Genomic DNA, 25607 nt, shown 5'->3' on the forward strand with positions numbered 1-25607 from the left:
ACTACATTCCACGATGTGGTCTGGCCTATTGCACACATGCAAAGTCTGGAAAAAGTAGTGCGCATGTAGAAGAGTAGCATATTTTTGATGAGATTTACTTAGGTTCTTTGTGCAAATTATATGCAAGTACCAGGTTGCTGATGCAATTTATAGAAAAGCTAATTGGCTATAGATGAGTTTAAAAATGGCCCTTTACCATTACAGCAAGGATTGCAGCTTTCAGCTGAAGGTTTAATGGAGGGGGTGAAGTCAGAAGAGAAAAACACTGAGGAAAAGAAAATCTTGAACTGGAAGAGTTAATTGTAAGTCAACGAAGGGCGGCCATGGGATTCCCCAAGACAGCAATAGGCGGCAAGCATTTGAACAGAGTGACTGCTCCTGTAATTGGGACTCATGACTCATTCCATCTGGTCTTAATATTAAACCGAATGGTTGTACTGAAAAAAAAAAATCAATTCTTTCGTTATCTCCACAGAAAATGATATTTTATGTTTCACTTTAACTTGTAGAACAAGTACATCTTTGATGCATTGACTCCCCCATTATTTCAGAATGTGTTCATAGTGACTCTCTGCAGCTGCCATTAAAGTATTTGAAAGTAGTTTACTCAAACACCTCGCAAGGTGATCTAGCTTTCCAAAATATCCTGCTACATTTCACAAAGCATACTTTATATGACAAATATTTATATGTATCAACATAACCCAATTTCACCAAATAAGACTTGGATGATGGGATGCAGTTGCATCATGACTTTGATTTTACTGTCCGATGATTCTCCAAACTAACTTAAAAGCTACATAAAAATAATACATGCAGGAAAAAAAGGCATAGTAGTCACTGATTAAATATCTTAGTGGGTTTCAATATGCACTTCTAATCTGTGCTTCTCATGCCTTCAAGAGTTACCAAATTTGGGACTTAATAGTAGTGAGCTGTGTGGCAAACTGCAAGAGGGTTTATTCAGTTCTGATAGTCAGCATTTGTAAAAGTTCTTTACTGAGGTCACAATCCAATGTCTTAATATCCAGTCTTTGCTTTTGTTGATGACTTTAACCCTTCCTTTTCCCAACTTGTTATTTATTTGTTTGGGTGGCCTCTGGAATTATGTGGTAAATCAAAATAAGTAGAATTATGTTTTCAATTTGCCCACAAATCAGTCACTTCTTTCTTGCCCTATCTGTAACACCAGAATATAACTGGAATCTTTGTCATCATTGACATATTTTCTCTCATAAATAAGCTTGAACGTTTATTGCAATTTATAGAGATTGAGAAAATGGTCCTATACTTAGCATTAGAAAGGAGGAACTCTCTTTTTGCTCAATTTTATCAACAAAGGCTTTATTTTAATTTAACCACATGATGAAATCCTGACAGTGTTGTGATTGAGCATCCATATACCAATCAGGATGCTTATCATATTATATAGTGCAAAAAGAAGAAAGCAGTAATATCACATAAGCTTGGATTATCAACCGCCGTGTTTCATTTTCAGGAATGGAAATTGTCTTTTGATACCTGCAAAGCCGAGCAGTGCTTTTCTCACAGTCATCAATTATCTGCAATCTATTTAGCAACAGTAGCAGTGTTTCTCCTTATGTTTAATGGAAAAATGTTGTCATTTCACACAAAGCTACAATTTGATTGCAAACTCTGGCAAACCTGTGAATAACATTACTGTGGAAAATTCAGTTTACACAGTTACTGGCATATCTTAGTGCCAGTGACAACTTTTCAGAATTAAGTTACTTTGTAAATAGTTTATGCAATGCATTACTTAAATTGGCCAACATCTGTATTAAATTTAAAATATGTAATAAAAAATTATTTCAATGCATTTCTTTTTGTTCTCTAATATGTCTACAGAAAAATGTTCACAACATGTCACGAGGTATTGTAAATTAGAGGCAGTAAGCTCTCAGTCTATCAAGGTTAATTTTCAAAGATGTTTAATGGTTTATGCATCCAATCAAGCAAGATGACAGTAATGCCACAAAAACGTGTTTTAAACATCCCGAAGAAAACTGGCACCAGTTTTATATTTTTAAAACTGGGACAACAGTGGAGCTAAAAGGCTCTTTTAGATTTTTTTTTAAGAGGTGTCCCATCAGAGGCAATGTGACTGATTATGAACAACAAATGATTGAATTACTATTTTCTGTATTAACTACAGAGTAAATTGATTATTTTTTTAAAAACAGACTACAATGGACTCCTATAAAACAATCCAGTTATCACCTCTTCTCAAATCACATGGTACAGTATCAAATCTCATCAGGTCATATTATAGACCTACAGGAGCCTGTTTTCCATTTGAAACAGGGTTACATTCACTAAAAATCTAACTCCAATCAGCTCAATAAGTAAAAAGTCCTTAAGTCTGAATATATTTCATAAAGAATAACACATCCTGAAGTCTGCTGGGAGTAACACATCTCAAGGTTGACAGGATGCTGATAAATTGCTCTCGCAGTTTCTGTTTCGTCAGGCACATTGTCAGGCGAAGTGCAAACCACAGTTTGACGCTACATTGTACTCTAGTAAACTGCAATTTGTGTTCAGCAGTTCCCTCCACCCCTTCCTCTTTCCCCTCCTCCAATAAAATCTGCTTTAAAAGGAATTGTGAGATTATTGGAAGTAGACTGCCATTCTACTACTACTAATGTTTTGTAAATTAATATGCATTTTTCAAAATAAGTTTAATGGAAAACAGATGGTTAGTTCCTCCAATGGCTCACCTGGTTAATGCACTGAGTCGCTAAGCCATCTAGGCCAGGAAGGTCTCAGTTTGATCCAAGGTCTGTGGGGAATTAGCTGATTACAGCAGGGGAAGTGGTAGGGGTGCTGAAAACGGCCTGTGTTCCTGCTATTTAATGACTCCTACTAGAAGTACGCGTGTGGACATTGGGTGAGGACAGGACCAAGCTCAACTGTACTGCCACACACACTTGAATAGCCTTACTGTTTACATTCACACTTGAAGAATGACCATTTAAGCGAGGTATTGGAGGGTGGCTGCAGCCCATTGAGACCCACTCCAGGCAAGGAGTCAATGCCTTTAAAAGAGGAGGAGGAGGAGAAGAAGAAATTGACAAGAGGACAAAAAAGAGGGCACATGGCCACCATTTTCAATGTAGACAGGCTGAGAGAACACTGTCTGTACAGTCTTTGCTAATCGCAATCTGACCCCATTTTGTTTGACACGGGGAGTAAAGACACAGCAGGCTCATCTCTTTGCTTGGCACGATGTCTGACCTAGGGGTAATGTGGAGATTGGATTAGTTGTATATTAGGCATGAATGATATAAACTTCAGCAGGGGCAGGGATACGATATGACTGACTTTTATTTTACATTTAAAAAAAATACCACTCTCAAATCATCGAAACTTGTAATTAAAATTGTACTATAAACCAAAAAATATTTAAAGGAGTCGCATTGTCTTTCAAACTGTACATCTTTGGCCAGGTGGGATGTTGTTAGGAGAAGTTTACATAAAAGCTTACAACAATATGAGCTGTTGCCATAGCAATCATGTTTCCATGCCAAAAGGCTGGTCTGCTCTAAGCACCAGTGCAATGATGTCATGACATCTTGATGTCATTATGACTGAGAGACAATTTATGAATTTGAGTTGTTTTGAGTTTAAATCAGAAAGCAGCTTGTTTCATCCAACTACCATCTCAGCTTTTGACTTTCATTCAAAGGACAAAGGCACTGTCCAAAAGCAGAGGAATGATGGAAGAGTATAAATTGGGAGGGGGGGGGGGGGGGCGAAAGAAGAGAAAATAGTAAAGTCTATGATCTTCTTGAATATTCCTAATCTACAATACCAGTGAGCACTGTAGACTGGAAATAAGATTACACAGCTGATAATGTTGTTTTTCAAGCTGACTACAGATTCAGAAAACTTTTGTTCTTGCCAAAGTTTAGGCTTTCTGCTTGGTTTGATTTATTGAAGACCTTCCAGAGTAGATTCAAAAATGTAGTCAGCTTAAACTTGCTGGAGCAACACTAATTTATTGTGAAGGTGTACTGCTGCAAGATACTTTAAGCAAAGATTATTCTTTTACAGGAAGGGGTTATGAAAGCAATGGCTCTGTGGCATCATATGGTGTGGAAAGCACCTATACAAACCAGGAGAGTCCCAAATATAATTCTTGGTCTAAGCTAAGATAGCTGATCTGAGTTAGGGTGATGGTAGGCACGTTGTTACAAGTGGCCTCAGCATCTCTCAAGCTAAAAAAAAAATTCCTGCGCCTGATCACTATCCACAATTTGCTGCTACGAAGTTCGCATAAGGGGACAGGATCAGACTTGGCTCCAACCTCCAGTTAAATAATCTGTTGACGTCACTGAATCTGGCTCACACATGAAAAATGGCCACTTGGGCAAGGTCCTGAATGGCTGCCAACATCCGTGGAACCATACTCCAGCATGAGTCACTATCTTCAGAAGAGAAGGGTAAGGAAAAAAAACCAAAGAAAGTATTGGCTGCCAAAAGCGGAGTGAGTAAGTACTGAATCTGCAAAGCAACAGGAATTTCCAATAGGGCTGCAACTATCCAGCAAAACTCATGTTTTTTAAAAAAAAATATCTTTAGCATTACAAGTGGCACAAGTTTAGATAACTCATATAATTTCAGTAAAATAAACAGGTTTTATTTTTGGGAGGAAGGAGAGGATTAATCTCATTCTAAAATAAGCTATTTATATTAACACGTATCCAGGAAACTTGATCCCTGAAGAAAATCACCTGAGACGACTTCTGTTTGGAGAAAGAGAGGGAGAGAGAGAGAGAAAGAGAGAGTTAGAAAAAGAGAGCGAGAAAAAGAGAGAGATCGATCTGAAGTATGGTATGTGGCATAAACCTTCATTTGGAGATGTCTCTTGGACCTAGAGTGTATGCAACTTGTCTTTATTTGTTACTCAAAATATTGACGAGCCCCTGTCCCATAGCAGTGTGTCCAGCATGCCCTAAGTCCATGATAGAACTAAGCACTGGCCTAAATTAAACTGCATATCTTCTCCACAGAAAACCTAGGGCAATAGTGTTCAGTGAAGGTCTGCCAACTATTCCAGATGTAAGGAATCTTACAACACCAGGTTATAGTCCAACAGTTTTATTTGAAAATCACAAGCTTTCGGAGCTTACCTCCTTCGTCAGGTGAGTATTCCAGAGGCTGTTTTGCAGATGTCAAGTAATATCACCTGCTTGAAGCTAGTCTAAGGTATGTCCACAAAGCAACTCCTGATCGTCGATTAGCAAAACGGTCTACTAACTGCCCCAAGTATTGTTTTGAGTCTAGAGAACTAAAAGTTTCTATCCAACGTGACAAAAACTAATGGAGTGATTTCACTTCCGCATCCTTGCCTAACACAATGGCAGAGAGTGCCCTTGACATCCACACTGTCAAATTGGTGAAGCCAATTAGGTAAAATGATAATGTTATCTCTGAACCTTCTGACACCAATTTGAGGATAAATTTAGGATATGAAAATAACATGAGTAGTCAGAGATGAGAAAAAACATTTGGCCCATTGAAGCTGTAGTGCAATAACTGTCCCATCATGGCATTTAATCTATTTATAATAAACCTTGCTTGGTAAATTATTCTAAACATATATAATTCTAAGTAAAGAAACGATGATGGTATAGTTCAATTATATCTCCATGATATATGATACATGTTATTACAGCATGCAAACCATCAACTCACTTCAACAAGAGCAGTGCTAAATACAGTTAGTCTTCCGAGACTAGTTACAGATTCGCTACAGGTTGACTGTTATTAGGAACAAAACTCCCCCCCGTTTCTGGGAGAGAATTTCCTTATCTGGCAGTTTGAGGAAAAGGGTCTTTAGAAGCAACAGGAGCTCAGCAAATCATAGCATTTGTGGGAAAGATATTGTGATAAAAATCAAATGAATATTTTCCTCTTCATTTTCATGACCATCCTTTGGATCAGTAGAAATGGGGAATAAAACATAAAATAAGTTACTTTACCAGGTAAAGGAGAGCCTGGTCTGCTCATCAGTGCACTAGGGTACAAACAGTACAAGTTCTTATACCAAGGGAACAGATCTATTTGTGAGCAATTGCATTTGTAAAAAAAATCATGAGGACCATTTCCTATGTGGTCTCCTTTTGGGTTAGGATCATCATATTTTTACAGTTTTGGTGCATCACAAAGTTATCCATACTTCTAGTTACAAAGGGCACCCTGTCTGTCCTATTCCAGTACCCTATTTTGGGGCATCACTACATCCTAATTAGGTGCCCCTTGCTTGTTGATTTAACTGACTACCTTCATGAGAAAAAAAACATACCTTCAATATAAGAGCTGGAAATCCTTCATTGTTAACCAATAAACTATGGACCTCTACTTCCTTCAGCCTGCCCCTCCTCCTACATTCTACATGCTTTTAAAATCTAGGCTTAGGGTCATCTAATGACCACTTTTTTGATTTAGCTCCTCTTTGTAATCGCTTCAACCTGATGGTGTCTTGTATTATGGACTTAGGATTTATCAATGTATAAAAAAAATGGATTTGGTATTCAGGTCAGGAATTAACCTCATGTCCTGCTGGTTCTTCTCGGGTTCGTACGAATCATCTCAATCATGTTGCTAAACAGGCTCATGCCATCAGGAGGTAAAGCTAGTCCTGAATAACCCTCAACATTCTCAATTGTGAGATCTAAGCATCCAGACACAGCAAAATTCCCATGAACGTGATCCACCGACTAACATCAAAGACACTGGGGTGGAAATTCGTTTCGGCCCATTTTCGGGCCTGAAATAGGTGGCACATTGGGAGTATGCGCCAGAAACCAGAGGCCTGAGATTCACCCAAAATTGGGCCTCGGGCCTCATCAGCATATTGCCGGCAAGCTGCCAGACCATGATCGGGAATCCAGAGGCAGCTCGCCAGTTCCACAAGTATGGAGTTGAGCTGGCTGCCTCCCCAGCAGCAGCCCTCAGGTAGGTCCTGGGTGGGGGAGAAGATCGATCGATTGGGAGGGAGGTGATTGATTGGAAGGAAAAGCGACAATCGGGAGGGCGGCAATCGAGATGGAGGAAAGGGGGCAATCGGGAGGGGACCCAGTGGAGGCTGACAACGGTCTTCGGGACTACACTCAGGTAAGTATTTTTTTAAACTTGCCTTTTTGGTGGCGGCCTCCAGCAGTCCCTTAAGAGCTGCTGGTTAGGCCACGTGTAGACATGGTTATCCTGAATGCAGATGGCCGGCCACCAGCTGTGTTCAGGACAGCCCAATTTTGGGAAGGGGCCTCAAATAAGCATGAGGCCTGTTTCAGGCACATGCTCTGGACATCTATACTGGAGCCTTTACCAATATGGCGGGTGGCGCACTTTTGGCGGGAATGTCAGTCGTCCGCCATATTAGATGCTTAGGCGCCCATTTTAAGCACTGTCAAAGAGTCTCTAGGCCATTATATGATGCCTGATACTGAAGACAGGGCAGTTGAAGGATGTTCCTGATCAGCAGTGTTCCTCAATAGTCATAGGCTTTCTCGCAGTATTGAGAAGTGACTCCATCTGGTGATACAAAATTCGACTTACAAAGTTGCTAAGTGACAATATATTCCTGTACAGCAACTGTGAGTAAAGTCCATCATAGCAACATAGGAACAGGAGTAGGCCATTCAGCCCATCGAGCCTGTTCTGCATTAAGCGAAGAAAGTGGTCCCAGGGAGCTCTGCCTGGTACAGTTTGTTCATCATTGCATGGACTTCAGACCAGCAAATGGGTGTCTCAGGCAACTTTGCCTATTTGACGTAAAGGAACTGAGGGCTCTTAAGGTCTTAAGGAGATCAGTCACGCAGTAGAATCATACTTTTAACCAGTTATCAAACCAGTTATCAAAATAAACACACTTGGTATATTATCTTGGATTAACATTTTTTTTTAAACTGGATCTTCCCAGTCGCCAGGTTTAAGTGAATCTTGTTTATTCTGGGGTTGCCACTGGCTGCATGCGACAAACGAGTTAGGAGTCAGTAACCTCAGCACAGTACTTAACCCAATATAACAGCATTTTCAGTTCTTCTACACAATGTGGCAGAGAAAATTGAAAGCAAATCCCCCCCCAAGCTGCAGTTGTGCCCCTCCTAATGCCTGCCTCAAGCGTGGGTCTGAAAAAGGCCTCAAAGTCACACACCTACCTTTTGGATCGGGGAATAATGCAAGCTGTGGGGGAGGAACAAAATGTAGAAAAATGGGGCAAGGGGCTCCAAAATAAATCTACAAAAATTAACAAGCTACTGTCAGGAAATGCATATTTAAATGAGGAAAATTAAAGAATAGTAACATGAATATTTGTGTCACATTTTTATTGTACGTGGATTAGCAATTTTGTTGAAGTAAATATCCCTCACACAGTTAGTTCGTCTACGTTCCATTAAATTCAGAATTTATAGATCTTACTTAATGATCTCTTTTTTGACCTGCACAGCCAAAAACAATCAGATGATACAATGCCATCAGTACAATATCTGTCAGAAGAAATGGCAGTCTGTCTTGACTGTGATCAGATGTTTTTTTTCTAGTTTAATAACCAGCACATATATCTCCCAAATTTAAGACCAGTGTATTTTGGCGCTTCATTCTAATAGACAAATATCTTTATCTTTGCCAGAAGAAACATGCAGACAGGTCCAGGGGATTTTCATTATTTAGTGCTTTTGGCAGTTGGATATGCAAAGCAGCATATTAAGAGATGCAGATGCAATGCATTATAACTGTTTGTTTTTCAACAAAGTAAGGATTCAACACTTAAATGTACTTTTCAAATAGAAAGATGAAAGTCTATATATTATTAAACATCTAAAGGGAATTTATCTATGGATATAGCTTTCGGGATTACTAGACAAAAAAAGAACCTCAGGCTATCTGGTCTAGACCAATACCCAAAACATTCTGCCTCTTTAACTCAATGTGAAAATATGCCATTAGAATTCACAACACAATAAAAATCACTAGAATTTATTTTGGAACAATGGTTGTTGGTGGAAATATTTCCCAAAGTACATGCAGGCCTGAGTTGTACTTTGCCACTCATGTATGTACAAGCCCAAAGGTAAAAAGGCACTGCAAATACCGTGGTGAATCATTTTTGGGGCTTTTCTAATACACAGCTTCTTCCTTACACTGCTTTATTTGCTTGAAAAAAATGACTGGCTTTGCGTCAAGGCAAGTAAACTACCCAGATGATTTTAATGCATAATTATGGGTGCAAATTCACAATGGGACACAAGGCGTCAAAAATGCAGAAATATGGGAGGATTTGGGTGGCTTAGGTATATAAATAATTTTTGAAACCAAATATTAAAAAAAATCTATCATTTACTAAACTTAAGCACTCATTTGAAAAACTTAATTGAGAAAATAAGCACATACAACGACTGGCCTCTGCTAGTCTAGGTCCTTTTTTTTTTAAAGATTATAGTTGTACTTGCATACCACTTGAGCAGAGTGACAACATGATGTGTCGTCTTCTATGATTGACTGCTAGCCTTACTAACCCAATGTAAATAGATGGTCCATGAGCGTTTGTTTGAAAATACTGAACCCATAACTGTCATAAACTTCAAGCAAATATAAATTTAAAGCAGAAGTTAGATGGTGCAGTGTGTCAGGCCACCTGCCAATGATTTACAGATTCAAATTTATTTCTTCTTCCCCACGGCCTCCCCCTCTCCCCCTCTTTTGTCCCTTTATCTCCTGAAGGTGCTAACTCTTGTTAGAGTTCCACAGCGCCATTAGCTCTCTGGTACCTCTCCCAAGTGGCCACTTTTTACATGTGAGCTAGGAGAGTGGGTCAGCAGGCTACTCTACCATGAAAGGCATCGCAGCCCAGCCCAGCCCAAACATCCATGCACTTTCCAGCAGGGGTAACAATAATCTCCTCACTAGTCTAAGGGCACTAAAGTCAGTTCTAGTGCCCCAGCAGCAATCAGACAACTCAGCACAAACCAGGAATCGAACTTGGGGCTCTCTCATCTCTATGGCTTAGCAGGATACACTGAGCAATGGCTTTACTCACTAGTGATGACTTTACTCACATCGTTCACCTGACGAAGGGGGAAGCCTCCGAAAGCTTGTGAATTTAAAATAAAATTGCTGGACTATAACTTGGTGTTGTAAAATTGTTTACAATTTACTCACTAGGCCATCAGGTGAGCCTAGTGATTCATATCTAACTTAGGGATGTGTGTTGAAAGTTAGCATACCTGAAGGGTTGTTAAGGCTTACAAATGACATGATTTATGAACAGTTTTAATCCATGTTTAAACTGCAGATTTAGTTTTAAGTGAACCTGGTATGGATTCACCTCCTGAGAGAAACATGTATTGTAAGTCCTCACAATGGACATTTACACAAAAGGCTACAGGTTGCGTACTGATATTACAACAATGTCAGGACAGTATAAGCAGGGGGAGGAACACTAGAGTATGCACTTGATTTGCACTGTTGATGTTCAGGCAACAGGGGATATCAGTGTGGCGTGGCAACATGATGCCATTTCACTGCCTTGTGCCCCTGCCACTGAGTTCTGAGATTTGAGATCTACAACAGTTTAAATACAGATGGCGTCAAAGAGCAACTTGCTATTCTCTAGTGCTTCTCAGACACAGGAGAAATCTCAAAATGCTTTACAGAGCGGGGGGTTGGGGGGGGGAAGTGGATGCCAAGCAGGAGGGAATAAAATGGGAGGAATTAGGGTATGGGGTTGAAAGTATAGTTGAACAGTTTTCAAAAGGTTTTTGTAAGCAGGGAGGGAGCTGGAAAGGTGGATGGACTTAGGGAGGAAGTTCCAGAGAACAGGGATATAATAGCTGAGAGGCCATCAATGGTGGAGCAGAAGGACAAGGAATAGGCTGGTGTCGGAAGTGTAAAGATATATACCCCAGGCAGGGTGTGGCAAGAGCAAGGCCATGGAAATTAAGGACAAGGATCTCAACTCTGTCATACCCAGAGTGATCAGTATCAGAGTCTCAGACTCACTCTTGATACTACGGTAAATGACATGTTAGTAATTTCCTCAGTTAATGAGTTTTCTGCACAACTGTACTCTTGGGACAAGCACACAAAAATCAGAAATATAGATTCACAGAGCAGCTCTGGAAGGGCTTACATGACTTTCTTGGCCACCTAAACTCAGCTCAACTTCAAAGTGGTATCATCCATTACTGACTAGGTAAATTTGTTTTATTCAAAATCAGCTACAGTTAACCAAAGGTCTGGTTAAAAATAATCCACATTGCACAGGATCATTTTTCTGAAAATGAATGCAGCAGTAATGTGTTCTTAATGAATTTCAATTAAATAAATCATATATATGGCACTTCAGGTTCTTTAGTCAAAAGATTTCTGAGTAATTGGCTCAGAATTATTTCCGGCCCTAATGAAGGGTGGTCAGCCCAGGCTGCTCTCATACAGTTCTTAGCAGGCAGATACCAAAGAGCATGGGTAGAGGGATCAGAGTATTTATTATCTCTTTTGAACAGTGTGTGCCCTTGGGATGAATTAGAAAGAAGGAATGGGAAATACAGGAAAGTGCTTACTGAAAATATATTTAGGATACAATACAAATCTTTGTTTTAACAACCTTTTTAAGTACAAAACTATCAGGAAAACAAACTCTTCCCTTTAATCCTTGAAGAGATTAACTTTGTTAACAAACCACTGAGAACAAACAGATCAACAGTCCCATGGAACTATTTAGATTCAATTATGCAGCTGCATCATTCCAAACATAGTAACAAATCATTTAGCACCCACAGGTGATGCTTGGCACTGTCAAATCTTCACTAATGCAACAGTTGAAAGTAACTACATATTAACATGTATATATTTTAAAAGACAGGAAATACTTAGAAGGTGAAATAAAGCACGTGTGTGAGAGTAAGCACACACTTTTTAAACATTCATTCTCCGGATGTGGGCGTCGCTAGCAAGACCAGCATTTATTTCCCATCCTTCATTGCCCTTGAGAAGTTGGTGGTGAGCCACCTTCTTGAACCGCTGCAGTCCATGTAGTGAAGGTTCTCCCACAGTGCTGTTAGGTAGGGAGTTCCAGAATTTTGACCCAGCGACAATGAAGGAACGGCGATATACGTTCAAGTCAGGATGATGTGTGACTTGTAGGTGATGGTGTTCCCACGCACCTGCTGTCCTTATCCTTCTAAGTAGTGGAGGTCCCAGGTTTTGGAGGTGCTGCCGAAGAGGCCTTGGTGAGTTGCTGCAGTGCATTTTGTGGATAGTATACACTGAAACCACTGTATGCCGGTGGTGGAGGGAGTGGATGCTTAAGTCAGTGGATGGGGTGCCGATCACACGGCCTGCTTTGTCCTGGATAGTATGTACATACGTACTCACACACAAAATGCTTTATTTTACCCTTTAAATATTTCTCGTCTTTAAAATATCCATTTGCTTTCAAGAAGCTTTTTTTAAAAAATTGATGCCACTGTTGATGAAATATAAATATTCTGTAAATAAACTTAAAAATAAATATAACTTTTACCTGGGGGGGGGGGGGAGGTTACATAGGATGATTTGGGATATCTAAAAAAGAAATAGAATTAAATTTGGTAATAAACCTTGGACTTAAATATGGAAAAAAAAGTTAAAAAAAACAGCCTTTGTGCATGGTTGAATTTGGTTTCCTGTTTGAATTTAATATGGACAAACACCTGTTTTACACTGCAAATGCAAATCTGAGACATGTGCTGAACATAGCTGGAAGTTTGTACACTTGACCCAACTTCCTGTTAAATGATTCCAACCTAGATGCCAGATATGTGCAGTACTCAATATGTCTGCAAGCTAAATTGTTTGCTAACATGCTTTTCACTACTTTAGAAGCTAAACGACTTCTTACAATACCAACCTTAGGACATTTTCAGAACTGATGAAACCCAAGCACGTCAGTCACATGTGCCTTCTTAATGAAGATAGCTTGAATTTTCCGGCTCATTAACATTGCGTTTAAAACAAGGCACTAAGGTTGTAAATTTCGCCTGTTCCTCTGAGGATTTAAACTGTCAAGAATCACATATTGGGAAAACAAGCTGGGGGAATCCTCGAGTGACAGGTGTGATGTTCATTAAATTGTTCGAGCTGCAGTATTTGAAAAATTCATCATCTACAACCTGCCAGAAGGATTTGCACATGACAATCCGCTATGTCTTAAAGAGCCAGTAATTTTGTTCTGTTTTAGAATATCCAAAGTACTTAAGGATCCTTTATTAACCATGGCTTTCTTTGCCACACAGGTCCAAGCACCCCCTTGAATATAATAACCAATACACCCTTTCTGAAACAAAAAAATGCACCTAATTCAAACACACAAATCAAAATGAATGCAAGTTGTCCAGATGTTTGGAGGACTTACTGTGGCAATTTTACGCAAATCTGTGTGGATGAGGTCAGTTTAAGGGTTAATTAAGTGGACTGGCAAATAATCAGCAGTCTGTATTTTAAAAGCTCTTAAACAAGAATGTAACAGGTCATTTATTGTACACTAATGCAATGTACTTAAACACAACAAAACATGATAAATTGTTCAGATAAGAGCTTCTCCTTTCCTTAGTTGATATTTCCAACTTTTTTTTAAAACCACTTTTTTTAAACAATGGTCATGTGTATCTTAACACATAAGGCTTAACATTCAGCTAGGAATACGGTCACATTCCTGTGTCATATCTCACAGGGGCTTTTAAGCCAAGAGCAGTTAGTTCCGAAAACTAGACACCCAGGGTCTTCTAAACATATGGGATCTCTCATCAAGAGGAAATATTTGGCCAGCAGAGGCAGCTGCAAATGGTGGCAATCAGCCTAGGATAAGCAATCTGAAACTTGCCGTGCTGTAATGTGCAGCCCACAATAATTAGAGGGAGAGGCTGGTGTTATAATAGACTGCCAACAGATCAGCTGCCAGCAGCAACAGGTCACATGTCAAAACAGCTAAGCACATTAGTCAACTAACAGGAAGTGATATATCAGGCCTACTGGCTCAGAGTCAGCTCTCACACTAAATCAGTCCCTCATAGGCCCACAGCTGGTGAAATAATCCCTACAGACCAGGCGTGGGCCAGTATCAACACCACCTCCTCCCCCTCAAAAAACATACAGAGAAAGCTTCCAAGATTAGTAATGGAGGAAAACCTCATTTAGTTAACAATAGAAAATCCGTGCAACACACTTCAATTCCTCTTAATTGGACAAATTTCACTTACATGACTGAAGTTCTGCTATCACATTTACTGCAGTAAATAGTTTACTTTCTACTGCTTCCCACATTTGCCTTAAAAAATTAATCACACAGTACTTTTTTTTAAAATTGCACAATTGGCACCAGACAGAAATCACCCCAACCGAATAAAATCACTTTGATTGAAAACGCTCAAAATCCTCAAGTGAAATAAGAGATTTGACAAGGTAACAAATTTCCCTTTTGTTGAGTTACATAGGCTGTACCGTGCAAAAAAAAATCCATGGTAATTTAGGTTCACAAATAAAGAACAGCTTTCTTAAAAACAGTAAAAAAGTGCTTTTTGCTCTTGCCCAATTATCATTTCTTCTACTGCATTCACATAATTTTTGTAAAGAAAAGAAAGGCACTGGGTTCAAGATGGGAACTGCCACTCAGATAAACCTCTCAACATCTGAACCAAGCAAATAGGGCCACAGTCTCACAACGATGCTTATTTCTGACCACTTCAACATGTCTTGACTTTTATTCACATATTGAATCACCTCTTAAATCCATAGTTCCCGCATGTATTCAATTCTTGTATTACACCGGTTATGATGCATCAGTAAGCACTCTTGGGCAACACCAAATGTGTGGTATGAAATGGCAAGCATGCATCAGTGCACTGTTAGTGAAGCCACCTGGAAGAAGTGCTCTCACGCTGGTATAGGATGGGTATCAGCTGTAGTATACAAGTCTGAAGTTGCGCCAAGAAAAGGAAAACTTTCAGAATTAAAAGCAAACTCTAGTGACCACATTTTAATGACAGAAAAGAGCTAGATATCACACTCACTGTAAAAATTGTACTGGGAAGTCAGTGGGCATGTTTGAATATGCACATGTTGAGGGAGCTCTTCCTTTCCAATTTCACAACAATGTGAGCAAGCAGTAGAAATTCAGCTCCCAAGTGGCTTTGGTGTGAAAATAGAGCTGATATTGCAGCCAGTATGGTATGAAAGTAGCATTAACATATTATTTTTCTTCTCATCTCTTCTTTCCTGCTCTCTCTTTATGTGAGATAGCAAGAGAATGCTAGAGGGTGAGGTTATCATAGCATACACTGCTCCAGTAAAATGGCTCTGTTAAAACTATAGACCCTGCAATTTAAATACAGCCCATCCATATGGATGGTGGGGTATCTGTTCTTCATAGCTCTCTGTTACTTGAGAGCAAAAGAAAGATAAAAAGCATTTGACTGCCAAACTGGGTATTAGTGCACATCATTCAAGCAGAACAAGTGGCTTATTCACATCTAGAACTGGGTTGTCTCAGACAATCCAGGACACTCAACAGATATGCACTTGACTATCTCCGATGAAATCATAATGAGCAACACATAATCCTCCCCTCCCCGTTTCAAAAAAGGTTGTGACAAAAGTGGTCATGGAAATCATTAAAAAATTAGATGGAACTGTACAGAAATGTAAATGTAATCATCAACTAAATGATAAGGGGCACAATTTAACATATCTAAAATTCGGTACCTCCAACAATGCAGTAACTTCAGTCCTGCACTGAAATATCAGCCTAGATTACGTGCTCAAGTCCATAGTGGGACTTGGAAAAAATCCAATGAAAGATTTTAAAAGTTAGGTATGGTAAAGGGTTAATATTCAAATCCATCATAATTACAGATTCGTAATCCAACCCACTGATGGATTCCTATCAAATCATTTTTAAAATGAAGCAAGAAGCTAATTCAAAACTATTGTCTAATTTGGTTAAAATTGGAACAAGTTTTGAAGATGTTGAAGTGATTCATCACAGCTCACAGATAAATGGGCAGCACCCATTTTATAAGTTCAATCCTGTCCTCATGGGATGTCCATACACGTATAGGGTAATTTTTAATCTTAGGCTCAAAACAGGCACAAAGTCGGCAGAGCCTGCTCTGCACCTGCCTGAAGTCACTGTCGGGAGGCTTGAAGCATTTTCAGCTTTGGGCCTCATTTAAAATTCCACCAGTGAGCTGTGAGTGCCAAAAGGGCGCTCCACTGCTGCTCAGTAGTTTTGGAAGGCTAAGAATCATCCAGCTTCTGCACTGAGCCGGCGAGCAGGTCAGGCTGGTATGGGCTGGGGGTGGGCAGAGGAGCTGATCCCTGGGAGAGGCATTAAGCTTGGGCTTGCAATGGGCTGCTGTGGTTTTCTAGGGCTCCCATGATAAATTTCCCACACCATTTTTGGAATGGCTTCGAGTGGTCCCTTTAAGGACCGCTGGTTAAGCCACTCAACACCTGGTACAACTGGGCCTGGCATGCATGGTGCCCACTCTGCCTATTTGTACATGAAAATGGCAATTGGGGTCCTACAACTGGCGTAGGACACTGATTTGGATATTTAAACAGTCTCCCACCTGTTTTGGGCATGAGTGCTGGATGCCCATTTAAAGGCCTGCCTAAAAATTGAAGCAGATGGGCCTTGGGCATCGGAACGTCTAAGGTGCCCACCCAATTTTTCTCTGCTGGTTGCCCATTTTTCAGACGAGAAATGGATGAATGGCAATTGAAAATAGCCACCATATTTTCCAGCAGGGGATCGCTGGACAGTGATCAGGAACAGGAACTCTGGACAATTAATTTCTTCTCTCCCAACCCCAACCCAAAGTTCAGGGACACTGAGGTCAATGATAGTGTTCCCCTCGCTGTCTGACTCAGCTAACATCAAGGATTGGACTTGGAACTGTCTTGATCGGTGTGGCTCAGAACACAACGTTTACCCATACTTTACTATTCAATTGACGTGCGAGTATCTGACACTGATGGCAGCTCTTCCTCATCTTGATAAGCATAAAATATTTGCCTCTGTTGATTAAATTCATATATATTGGGGGGAGTATTACCTCACAATGTTTTTTTAAAAAACTAGCACAGGGTAAAACCATCTTTTTGAATGTTTTGTGGGGATTATTCATGCACAGTGTCTGTGGCACTATGGATCCAAAGTAAAGCTATCCAGAAACTGATATATGATCAAGTTCTGGCTGAAACGCTGGAAGACGGAGCACGTGTCCCATGTGTATTGTCTGCACGGTGGAAAAGACTGCCTACCCCATTTGGAAATGAAGTGTGCACTCCGCTATCATGGAGTCAAAAATCTTACAACGTTGTGCTCCTTTGTAAAATGTTTCTCAAGTAAGGAAGAGGTTGCACTATAGCAACACATACTACTCCACATCCAGAGTAGAAGATGGTGGCTTTGCAAGGCAGGCTGTTTCTCGCTGTTCCGGAACTAAGCCTACCCACAAAATTCAAAAGGATGACCTTGCCCCTTTAACTGAAGTGCTCCAGTGTTTTGATGACACAGTGCACTTTTATTGGAAGTTTTACAATGCATGTTCAGTGTTTTCCCAGACACTCAGTTTCTTGTACACACACCACCATGCTCAGTAAACTAGAGGCTTTCAAGCTTAGGGTACAAACGTATCTACTGATAGACTGGCTTGCACAGCTGTAGGGTCCATTTTTGTTGGTCTACAGAGACCAATTGAAAGCCCATATGACAAAAAAGTTATTATACAACCTCTCTTTAACATAAATCACTCTCTAGCAATGCTTCAAGCTTTGCTTAAATGGGAATTTAGTGTCACCATTTAAACACTGTTATTAGGCCCGAAATCTTTTTTTTTACATGCCGCATTAAGAAATCCTTATTGTCCCTTCTAATCCAAAATTCCGAAACAGCTATTGGACAGTGTTAATATATCTGGTTACTTTTTGAAGAAGATTTCCTTTCATTTTAGATTTGCAGATATATAGGCTGCTAAAATGGGGCAAATATGACAAAAGATAGAACACAAGATGAACAGTTTTAAGTAATTGATTCACTGATATAACTTGTCTAACGTCTTCAACTATCATTAGGACATAGGATATCAAAATAAAATAACAACTTGAAGGCCTAGAAATTCCATAGCGTATGAATCAGAGTGAATCCCAGTGTTGAACACTACACACGTCTAATGAGGCCAGCGACAGGTCCATGGCAAATTGATCCTTCGGTCTCATTAAGATAGTAAAGGTGAGCTCAGGGGTGGGGAGCTCAGTTAAGTCTGGGAAGAGTGGGAGGCAATCTGGAGGGGAGCAAGCGGTGGCTGTCAATGGCCTGCGGTTTTAATGTGGAGCCGAGAGGAGCACCCCTGCTCCTTCTGGTTCCACGTCAAGGTAAAGTAAAAAACTTTAAATTTACCTTTTGGGTGGAAGCCTCCAGCAGTCCCTTTAAGGATCACTGGTTTGGCTGCTGTGCGCTTGTGAAAACCGACTGCAGGGTGCATGGCGCATGTAGGTTAGTCGCAAACGATTATTACAAATGGGCCTGAAGCATGCGTTATGCTGCCCCCTCCCCCCCGCCACCGAGTTGCGTAAGCAATGGGCCTAGCGCCAGTTTTAGGCAGGCGCTCTGGATGACTACAGGGTGCCCCTATTCAATATGGTGGCAGTGCACTTCCGGTGTGCCACATTGGGTCCTGCAGTGCCTGTTTCTCACCCAAAAAAAAGGCCAGAATTGGAGAAACACAGAGTTCTTGGAGAGTCGTAGGGCTGGAGGAGGTTACAGAAATTCGGAGGGGCGAAGTGATGGAGGGAATTGAACACAAGGATGAGAATAACTTGGAGTCCTTAAATTCAAGGCAGTGCTGGACAGAGAGCCAATGTAGGTCAGCGAGCACAGGGGTGATGGGTGAATGGAAATTTGTGCAAGTTAGGATATGGGCAGCAGAGTTTTGGATGAGCTGTCCATCATCAGCATTTCTACAATCATACAGCACTGAAGGAGGCCATTCAGCTTGTCGTGCCTGCCGGCTCTCTGAAAGAGATACCAATTAGTCCCACTCCCCTGCTCTTTCCCCATGGCCCTGCAAATTTTTCCTTTTTAAGTAGAGATTCAATATCCTTTTGAAAGTTACTATTGAATCTGCTTCCATCACCCTTTCAGGCAATGCATTCCAGATCAACAACAACTACTTGCATTTATATAGCGCCTTTAACGTAATAAAACATCCCAAGGTGCTTCACAGGAGCGATTCTCAAACAAAATTTGACACCGAGCCACAGAAGGAAATATTAGGGCAGGTGACCAAAAGCTTGGTCTAAGAGGTAGGTTTTAAGGAGCGTCTTAAGGGAGGAGAGAGAGATAGAGAGGTAGAGAGGTTTAGGGAGGGAATTCCAGAGCTTAGGGCCTAGGCAGTTGAAAGCACAGCTGCCAATGGTGGAGCGATTAAAATCGGGGATGCGCAAGCGGCAAGAATTGGAGGAACGCAGAGATCTCAGAGAGTTGTAGGGCTGGAGGAGTGTACATAGTTAGGGAGGGATGAGGCCATGGAGTGATTTGAAAATAAGGATGAGAATTTTTTTAAAATTGAGGCGTTCCCGGACCGGGAGCCAATGTAGGTCAGCGAGCACAAGGGTGATGGGAGAACGGGACTTGGTACGAGTTAGGATACGGGCAGCAGAGTTTTGGACGAGCTCAAGTTTATGGAGGGTAGAAGATGGGAGGCCAGACAGGACAGCATTGAACAGTCCAATCTGGAAGTAACAAAGGCATGAATGAAATCATAACAAATCGCTGAATAAAAAAAATTCTCCTCATCTCCCCACCCCCCCCACCCCCGGCTATTTTGCCAATTATTTTAAATCTGTGTCCTTTGGTTAGCAACCCTCCTGCCAGTAGAAACAGTTTCTCCCTATCCACTCTATTAAAACCCCTCATAATTTTGAACACCTCTAATAAATCTCCCCTTAAGGAGATTTCACACTGACAGTCAGTTACGCGGTTTTAGTCTGCTAGTCCTGGATTCAAAGTTGCTGCACTGAGGTCATCACTGTTTGCCACAAAAATCTCTTTTACATGTGCAAAGAGTTTTTGTGCATTTAAGGCTGTGTGGTCAGATGGTTCTGTGCTGGATTGTGATGTAATGGCACCTGGTGATATGCAAGTACTTTGAAATGTCAGGAGGAGACATGCTGCAGATTTGATCAAGTGAATTGCATAGGAGAGACTAAGTGATGTAAAGTAGATTAATAGGAGATAGACAGCAAAGGTTGATGTGAAATATACAATAAGGAAAGTAATACATGCATGCCAGTGCTGAGTTTGACAGCTGCTTTGGGGGGAGAGAAATAGCAATGGAAGCGGAGAACAATGCCACAATACATCGACTTGCTGTAGAGCTTTTTTTGTAACGCTGATAAATAGGACTCTGTTTGAGTTAGGTATACTCTCCATGCTCCACAGTAATGTTGTAATTTCGATCCACAAGGGAAAATCTACAATGGAATGTCCCGGAGAGCAATCCTCTTCGGGTGGATCTTCGGGATGTCATAGCATGCATATGGGATGTTCTGGAGGCCCGCAGAGTACACAGAAAAGAACTTCATGTTGCTTTCATGAAGAAAGTGTAGAACAGGTCTTCATACGAGATTGTAGGACGTCATAAGGTTCAAGAGAAACCCACTTCCATTGGTTTTTATAAGGATTTAACTTTTTTACGCAGTGAGTGGTTAGGATCTGGAATACACTGCCGGCAAGGGGGGGGGAGGGAGGGGGGTTGTGGTGGAGGGAGATTCAATCGTGGCTTTTAAAAGGGAACTGGATAATTACTTGAAAGGAAACATTGGCAGGGTTACGGGGATAGGGCGGGGGAGTGGGTCTAGCTGGATTGCTCTTGCATAGAGCCGGCATGGACTCGATGGGCCGAATAGCTTCCTTCCGTGCTGTAACCTTTCTATGATGCTATGATTTTGTCCTTGTTCCTCAATTGGCCCTTATTTAGAAGCTGGTAACTCGGGAACATATAGCCAAGTCTTGGATTTTATCCTGGATGTGTAATCTAGCTCAACAATCCATGTAAGAGTCGATGGGAAACTCACAAAGTTTATTGGTTTCAATGCAGGAGCAAGGCAAGGTATTTCACTGTTACCCATCCCATTCAATATCTTCGTCAATAATATGTTGGATGGCATCACAAGGGAAGGCCTCAGAGTGTCTGTTTTGGCCTTTTCTGTAACAACTGCAGCAATCCTTTTCAGAGATAATACGGTGTTGCTGGTGAACTCATTGAAGGACATGAGGGATATTTTTCCAACTACAAACTCCCAGCCTGTCCAGAGGGAATAAAATAAATTCCGGTACACACTGCATGATTTTCTGACCATTGTTTTAAATGAGTGGTTGAGATTCCACACTGGGAGTGTGAAGTCAGAAAATAACATCTACACCGCACTGTACTCACAATCTCGAGCGATGGGCTTTCTAGTGGGTTATGGTCATGGTGCTCCCAAGTACTTTGTACAGCTTGGTGGAGGGGATCTCAAATGTATTGATCAGAAGATACAAGGGCCAACCATTCCGATTGTTGCTTCATATTAGTTCCTGAGGACCTCCTCCTGATCAGCTTCAATCTGGACATAGTTCATCAGGATCATGCTAAGAAAGGGTGAAAGTCACTTTTTCATCTTTCTTCAATGGCAAGACCAAATTCCCAATGCAGATTAGGCCTGAGGTGTATGCGACATGTGTGCAAACACTTCTCCCTCCTGGCTCAGAACTTTTGGGCAATGGAAAGGCTTCCTCAGGACAATCTGCAACCACTTATTATTTACATTTCTACACCATTGAGCTATGTTTAATGCACTTATTATAGGTTACATTTTGATGGCACAAAAATCAAGTGTGAGCCATAACCCATTAACAACTAAATAACTCCAATCCTTTCAGAATCAATTTTTTGACTGCAAAGGCAGTAGACTGGAAAGTGCACCAATTTAAACAAAAATCTAAATTTCCTTGTGGGTGGGGGTGATTTCCCTAATCCACGCCCTAGACACCCTAAGAAATAAATCTTGTATTATAAGTGCTCATGTTCCCCTTTTGAATTTCTGAGGCTGCCACTGCAAACACTAGACTTTTGTGTACTTTAGTCTTTCCTGCACTACAAGTGATAAAATATTGGGTGAATCTGCAGTTTAAGTTACAACAAGTTCACGCCTCACTGCACTCAGTGTCACTAATTGTTTTCCCATATCACAGGCAAGGCCTTGGGGGTGTTGGACTTCATAGCAAAATGGGCCAAATTACAAAATGTGATTCCCAAAACACTGATAAAAAAAATCCTGAAATCCCATGCAATAAAAAACTGAACTGAAAGTATTCATTCACCTAAAGTATTGGCCATGGTCACAAGACTATATAAGTGGGCTGTTTTTAAGTTGTCCTTTGTTCTGTAGTTGTCCATTGTTTTTTTTTGAGTTGTCAGCTTTTTTGGGGTTGTGTCAGCTTGTGAGGTTTCATGTATGCATGTGTAGGAACAATTCATTTTACCTTGAAAGTGAAGGATCTCTGGTGTAAGAGAAAAAAATGGTTTACAAAGAACTACTTTATATTGCTATGACTCCCATTTACAAAAGCAGTTCATCCAAAGACGTACAAGTACCACACGCATGCATACTAAACATACTGCAACTGCAGTGCATTAAAGTGCTTACATGTGCTACAGATATTGCTGCAAAATGTTTATTTCATGTTGGCGGTAAAATTTGGCACTGAGAAGTCAATGTCAAATGCTTACATGTGTTTTTAATGCAGTGAAGATGCACTCGCACGAAAACATGCTAATGTATCTGCTGAATGCACCCCCACTGGTGGGTAATGAATGCCTATGAAACCATTAAAATGACCCTTAAAGGAAAATGTTACTGTAGGGAGAAGTACTGTCAGAGTAAGGTACTACGCCCCTTTTGTGCCCCAAAGCATTTGATTTTCAACAGACTTGCACCTTTGAAGAATAATCATTAGTTGAAGGGCTCTTCCGCAGAGCACAACAGTTCAAAATGTTGTGGAAGCAGGAGCTGAGGGACCTTCAAAGAGTGTGTCCACTAGGCGCCATTGAGTGCAGCATAGTTGGTATGTTTACATACTGACTGGAGCTGTCTTTTTTCTTTTTAAAGTAATCCCTGCCTAATTTTGCTGTGTTCTCAGCTAACCGTTTCCATAAAACGTCAGAAAACTGCAAGCCCTCCAACTGATGATTACTCTTCAAAGGTTCATAACCGCTCAAAACAAATGCTGTGGGACACATATGTCGAGTACTTTAGATCTTCAGTACTTCTCTCTCAGTCTAGTAATAGTTCCCTTTAATGATTACTATTTAAGGGGGAAAAGAAAACTGGGAAGTAAGCATTTCAAGGATGATTTTCCACAATTTAACTCCTGGGATTTGTGTTGCAGCCTGTCTGGAACCATAGGTTGAAGGCCTAAATTAAACTGCAACTGACTCGGTTTATTGTTCTCACCCTATTTTCTTTCAAAAGAGAGACCTGGAAGAACTTGTCAATGACTCTAAATAAATAGGGTCAGCTATTTGAAAACAAGTTGAATCCACTCTATTTCACCCTAGATTTAAATGTTGTCTATTTTTACAATTATGAGTAATTAGAAATTTCAACCCACTCACCCTAATGAATGAAAAAACAATTATGCAAATTAAGCACATATGAAACAAGTGCCATCACCTTATATAATGTCATACAATATCCTTCAAAGACTGCAATTAATGACAAATATAAACATGCATTCCCAAATATTGAGAATATAGGATTACCTACTATAGGTATGGGTTTTCCTCACTGTTCAAATGTTACACAACCTCCACAGATAAATGACTAGCCATCATACAAATGAGGGAAAAGACTGGAGCTTCTCTTTTTGCAAATTTGATGCTATGCAGGGGCCACCTTATTCATCTGGTCTTCACTCACTGTTTTCTGTACATATTAGCATTATGTGGAAGTGTACCACAACTTTTTTAAAAAAAGGAGCAGTTGATACACGAAAGTTAAATACACATGAAACGAAGGTTGAAAGTTGCACCAAGTCAGACAGAGAGCTTAGAGTCATACTGAGGGCCAAGTATAATATCTATGGTAGATGATCCTACATTCTTCCTCATTTGTTCAAACTCTATATACAAATTATAGCAAGGTAGTACAGAAGTGATAATCTTAAAGTCAGTTTGGAGCACAACTGCACCAAAGCACTTATCACTTTAAGCTGTCATTCAGACAAAACTAATACATCAAACGTGTATTACTCCATGCGGCCGTCTTGCAGAAGGTACCACCAGAAATGTGTTGTATATTGGCCAAAAATGTGACCATAGCAGAAACAGAATGAGCTAAAACTCTTTCTGGTGATTCCTGAACTTCAAAGGACTGATATTATGAAAAATATTCAAATAACACATTTAGTTAGATGGATTGTAATGGTTTAGCTTAATATTTTCTTACCTAATGAGACTAGCAATTTGACAGATATCGTTAGCATTAACACAGAATGGTAAAGCTCATAATTATCAATACATTGCCACTTCCTTTCAAGAAAGGTAGCGTGCAACAGCAATTAAAATTTCAACACCACAATTTCTTGGCACGAATTTCAGCTTTGGTCTCAATCCTGCCCTGTCAGCATACTAATCTAAATAAGATTCCTTCATCATCACTGGATCAAAATCCTGGAACTCCCTGCCTAACAGCATTGTGGAAGCACCTTCACCACACGGACTGAAACAGTTCAAGAAGGCCACCCATTGCAGACTGCTCAAAAAAACAGAACCTGAAACTTCCAGGAATAAGGTATTTGTAGAGTCAGGCGGAGCAGGAGTGCTTCTCTTAGCTCCAGGAAATAATTGCAGGACACTGATGGCCTGCCCTCATCCCTACCTCCCCCACCCCCGGTCTTAACTGTGGCCCTCGGCACGCGAAAATTTGATAAGGCCCTGACAGGCGAGCTGTGTTGGGGTGCCCGATTGCCGCCCACAGCTTGTCTGAATTATTATGATGAGGCCCGAGAACTAATTTAGTTCGGTACTCGGGCCTCTCTGTTCAGGCGCATGGTTGCTGCCCGCCGCAGAAATGGCACCTGGTTTGGGGCCTCTTACAAGCTTAGAATTAGTACAGTATCGTCTGGGATTTGAAGCTTGCTTTGCACAAACCTGTGTTCTTGTGATCTTCAAGTTATTTTATGATCATTCTTGGTTTGTCTTGCATGGATAAGAAGCTCCACCCTGGTTGGTGGCGTGACTCACCATTCTTTTCATTCATTCTCAGGATGTGGGCGTTGCCGGCAAGACGGGCATTTATTGCCCATCCCTAGTTGCCTTGAGAAGATGGCGGTGGGTGGGCCTTCTACTTGAACCGTTGCATTGTAGCGGTTTGATACAACCGAGTGGCTTGCTGGGCCACTTCAGAGGGCAGTTCACAATCAACCACATGGTGTGGGACTGGAGTTACATGTAGGCCAGACCAGGTAAGGATGACAGGTTTTCTTCCTCAAAGGA

The 25607-nt window shown here is 40.7% G+C and overlaps 1 protein-coding gene across 7 annotated transcripts in view; it reads right to left on the reverse strand.

Annotated features, from left to right (window-relative positions):
• Positions 1 to 25607, reverse strand: part of vti1a (vesicle transport through interaction with t-SNAREs 1A) — a 269368-nt gene that overhangs the window by 29369 nt on the left and 214392 nt on the right. For 2 of the 7 annotated variants that reach the window (XM_068002223.1, XM_068002224.1), the window contains one exon: positions 1348 to 3258. The exons of 4 other annotated variants lie outside the window; for them this stretch is intronic. In XM_068002223.1, coding sequence (XP_067858324.1) covers positions 3132 to 3258 — 127 coding nt within the window. In that variant the 3' untranslated portion in view covers positions 1348 to 3131. Of the gene's footprint in view, positions 1 to 1347; positions 3259 to 25607 lie in introns of those variants that run through there. One more of the 7 variants, XM_068002228.1, reaches the window with a different exon arrangement.

Source organism: Heptranchias perlo, chromosome 21 (genome assembly GCF_035084215.1).
Source record: "Heptranchias perlo isolate sHepPer1 chromosome 21, sHepPer1.hap1, whole genome shotgun sequence".
Taxonomy (NCBI): domain Eukaryota; kingdom Metazoa; phylum Chordata; class Chondrichthyes; order Hexanchiformes; family Hexanchidae; genus Heptranchias; species Heptranchias perlo.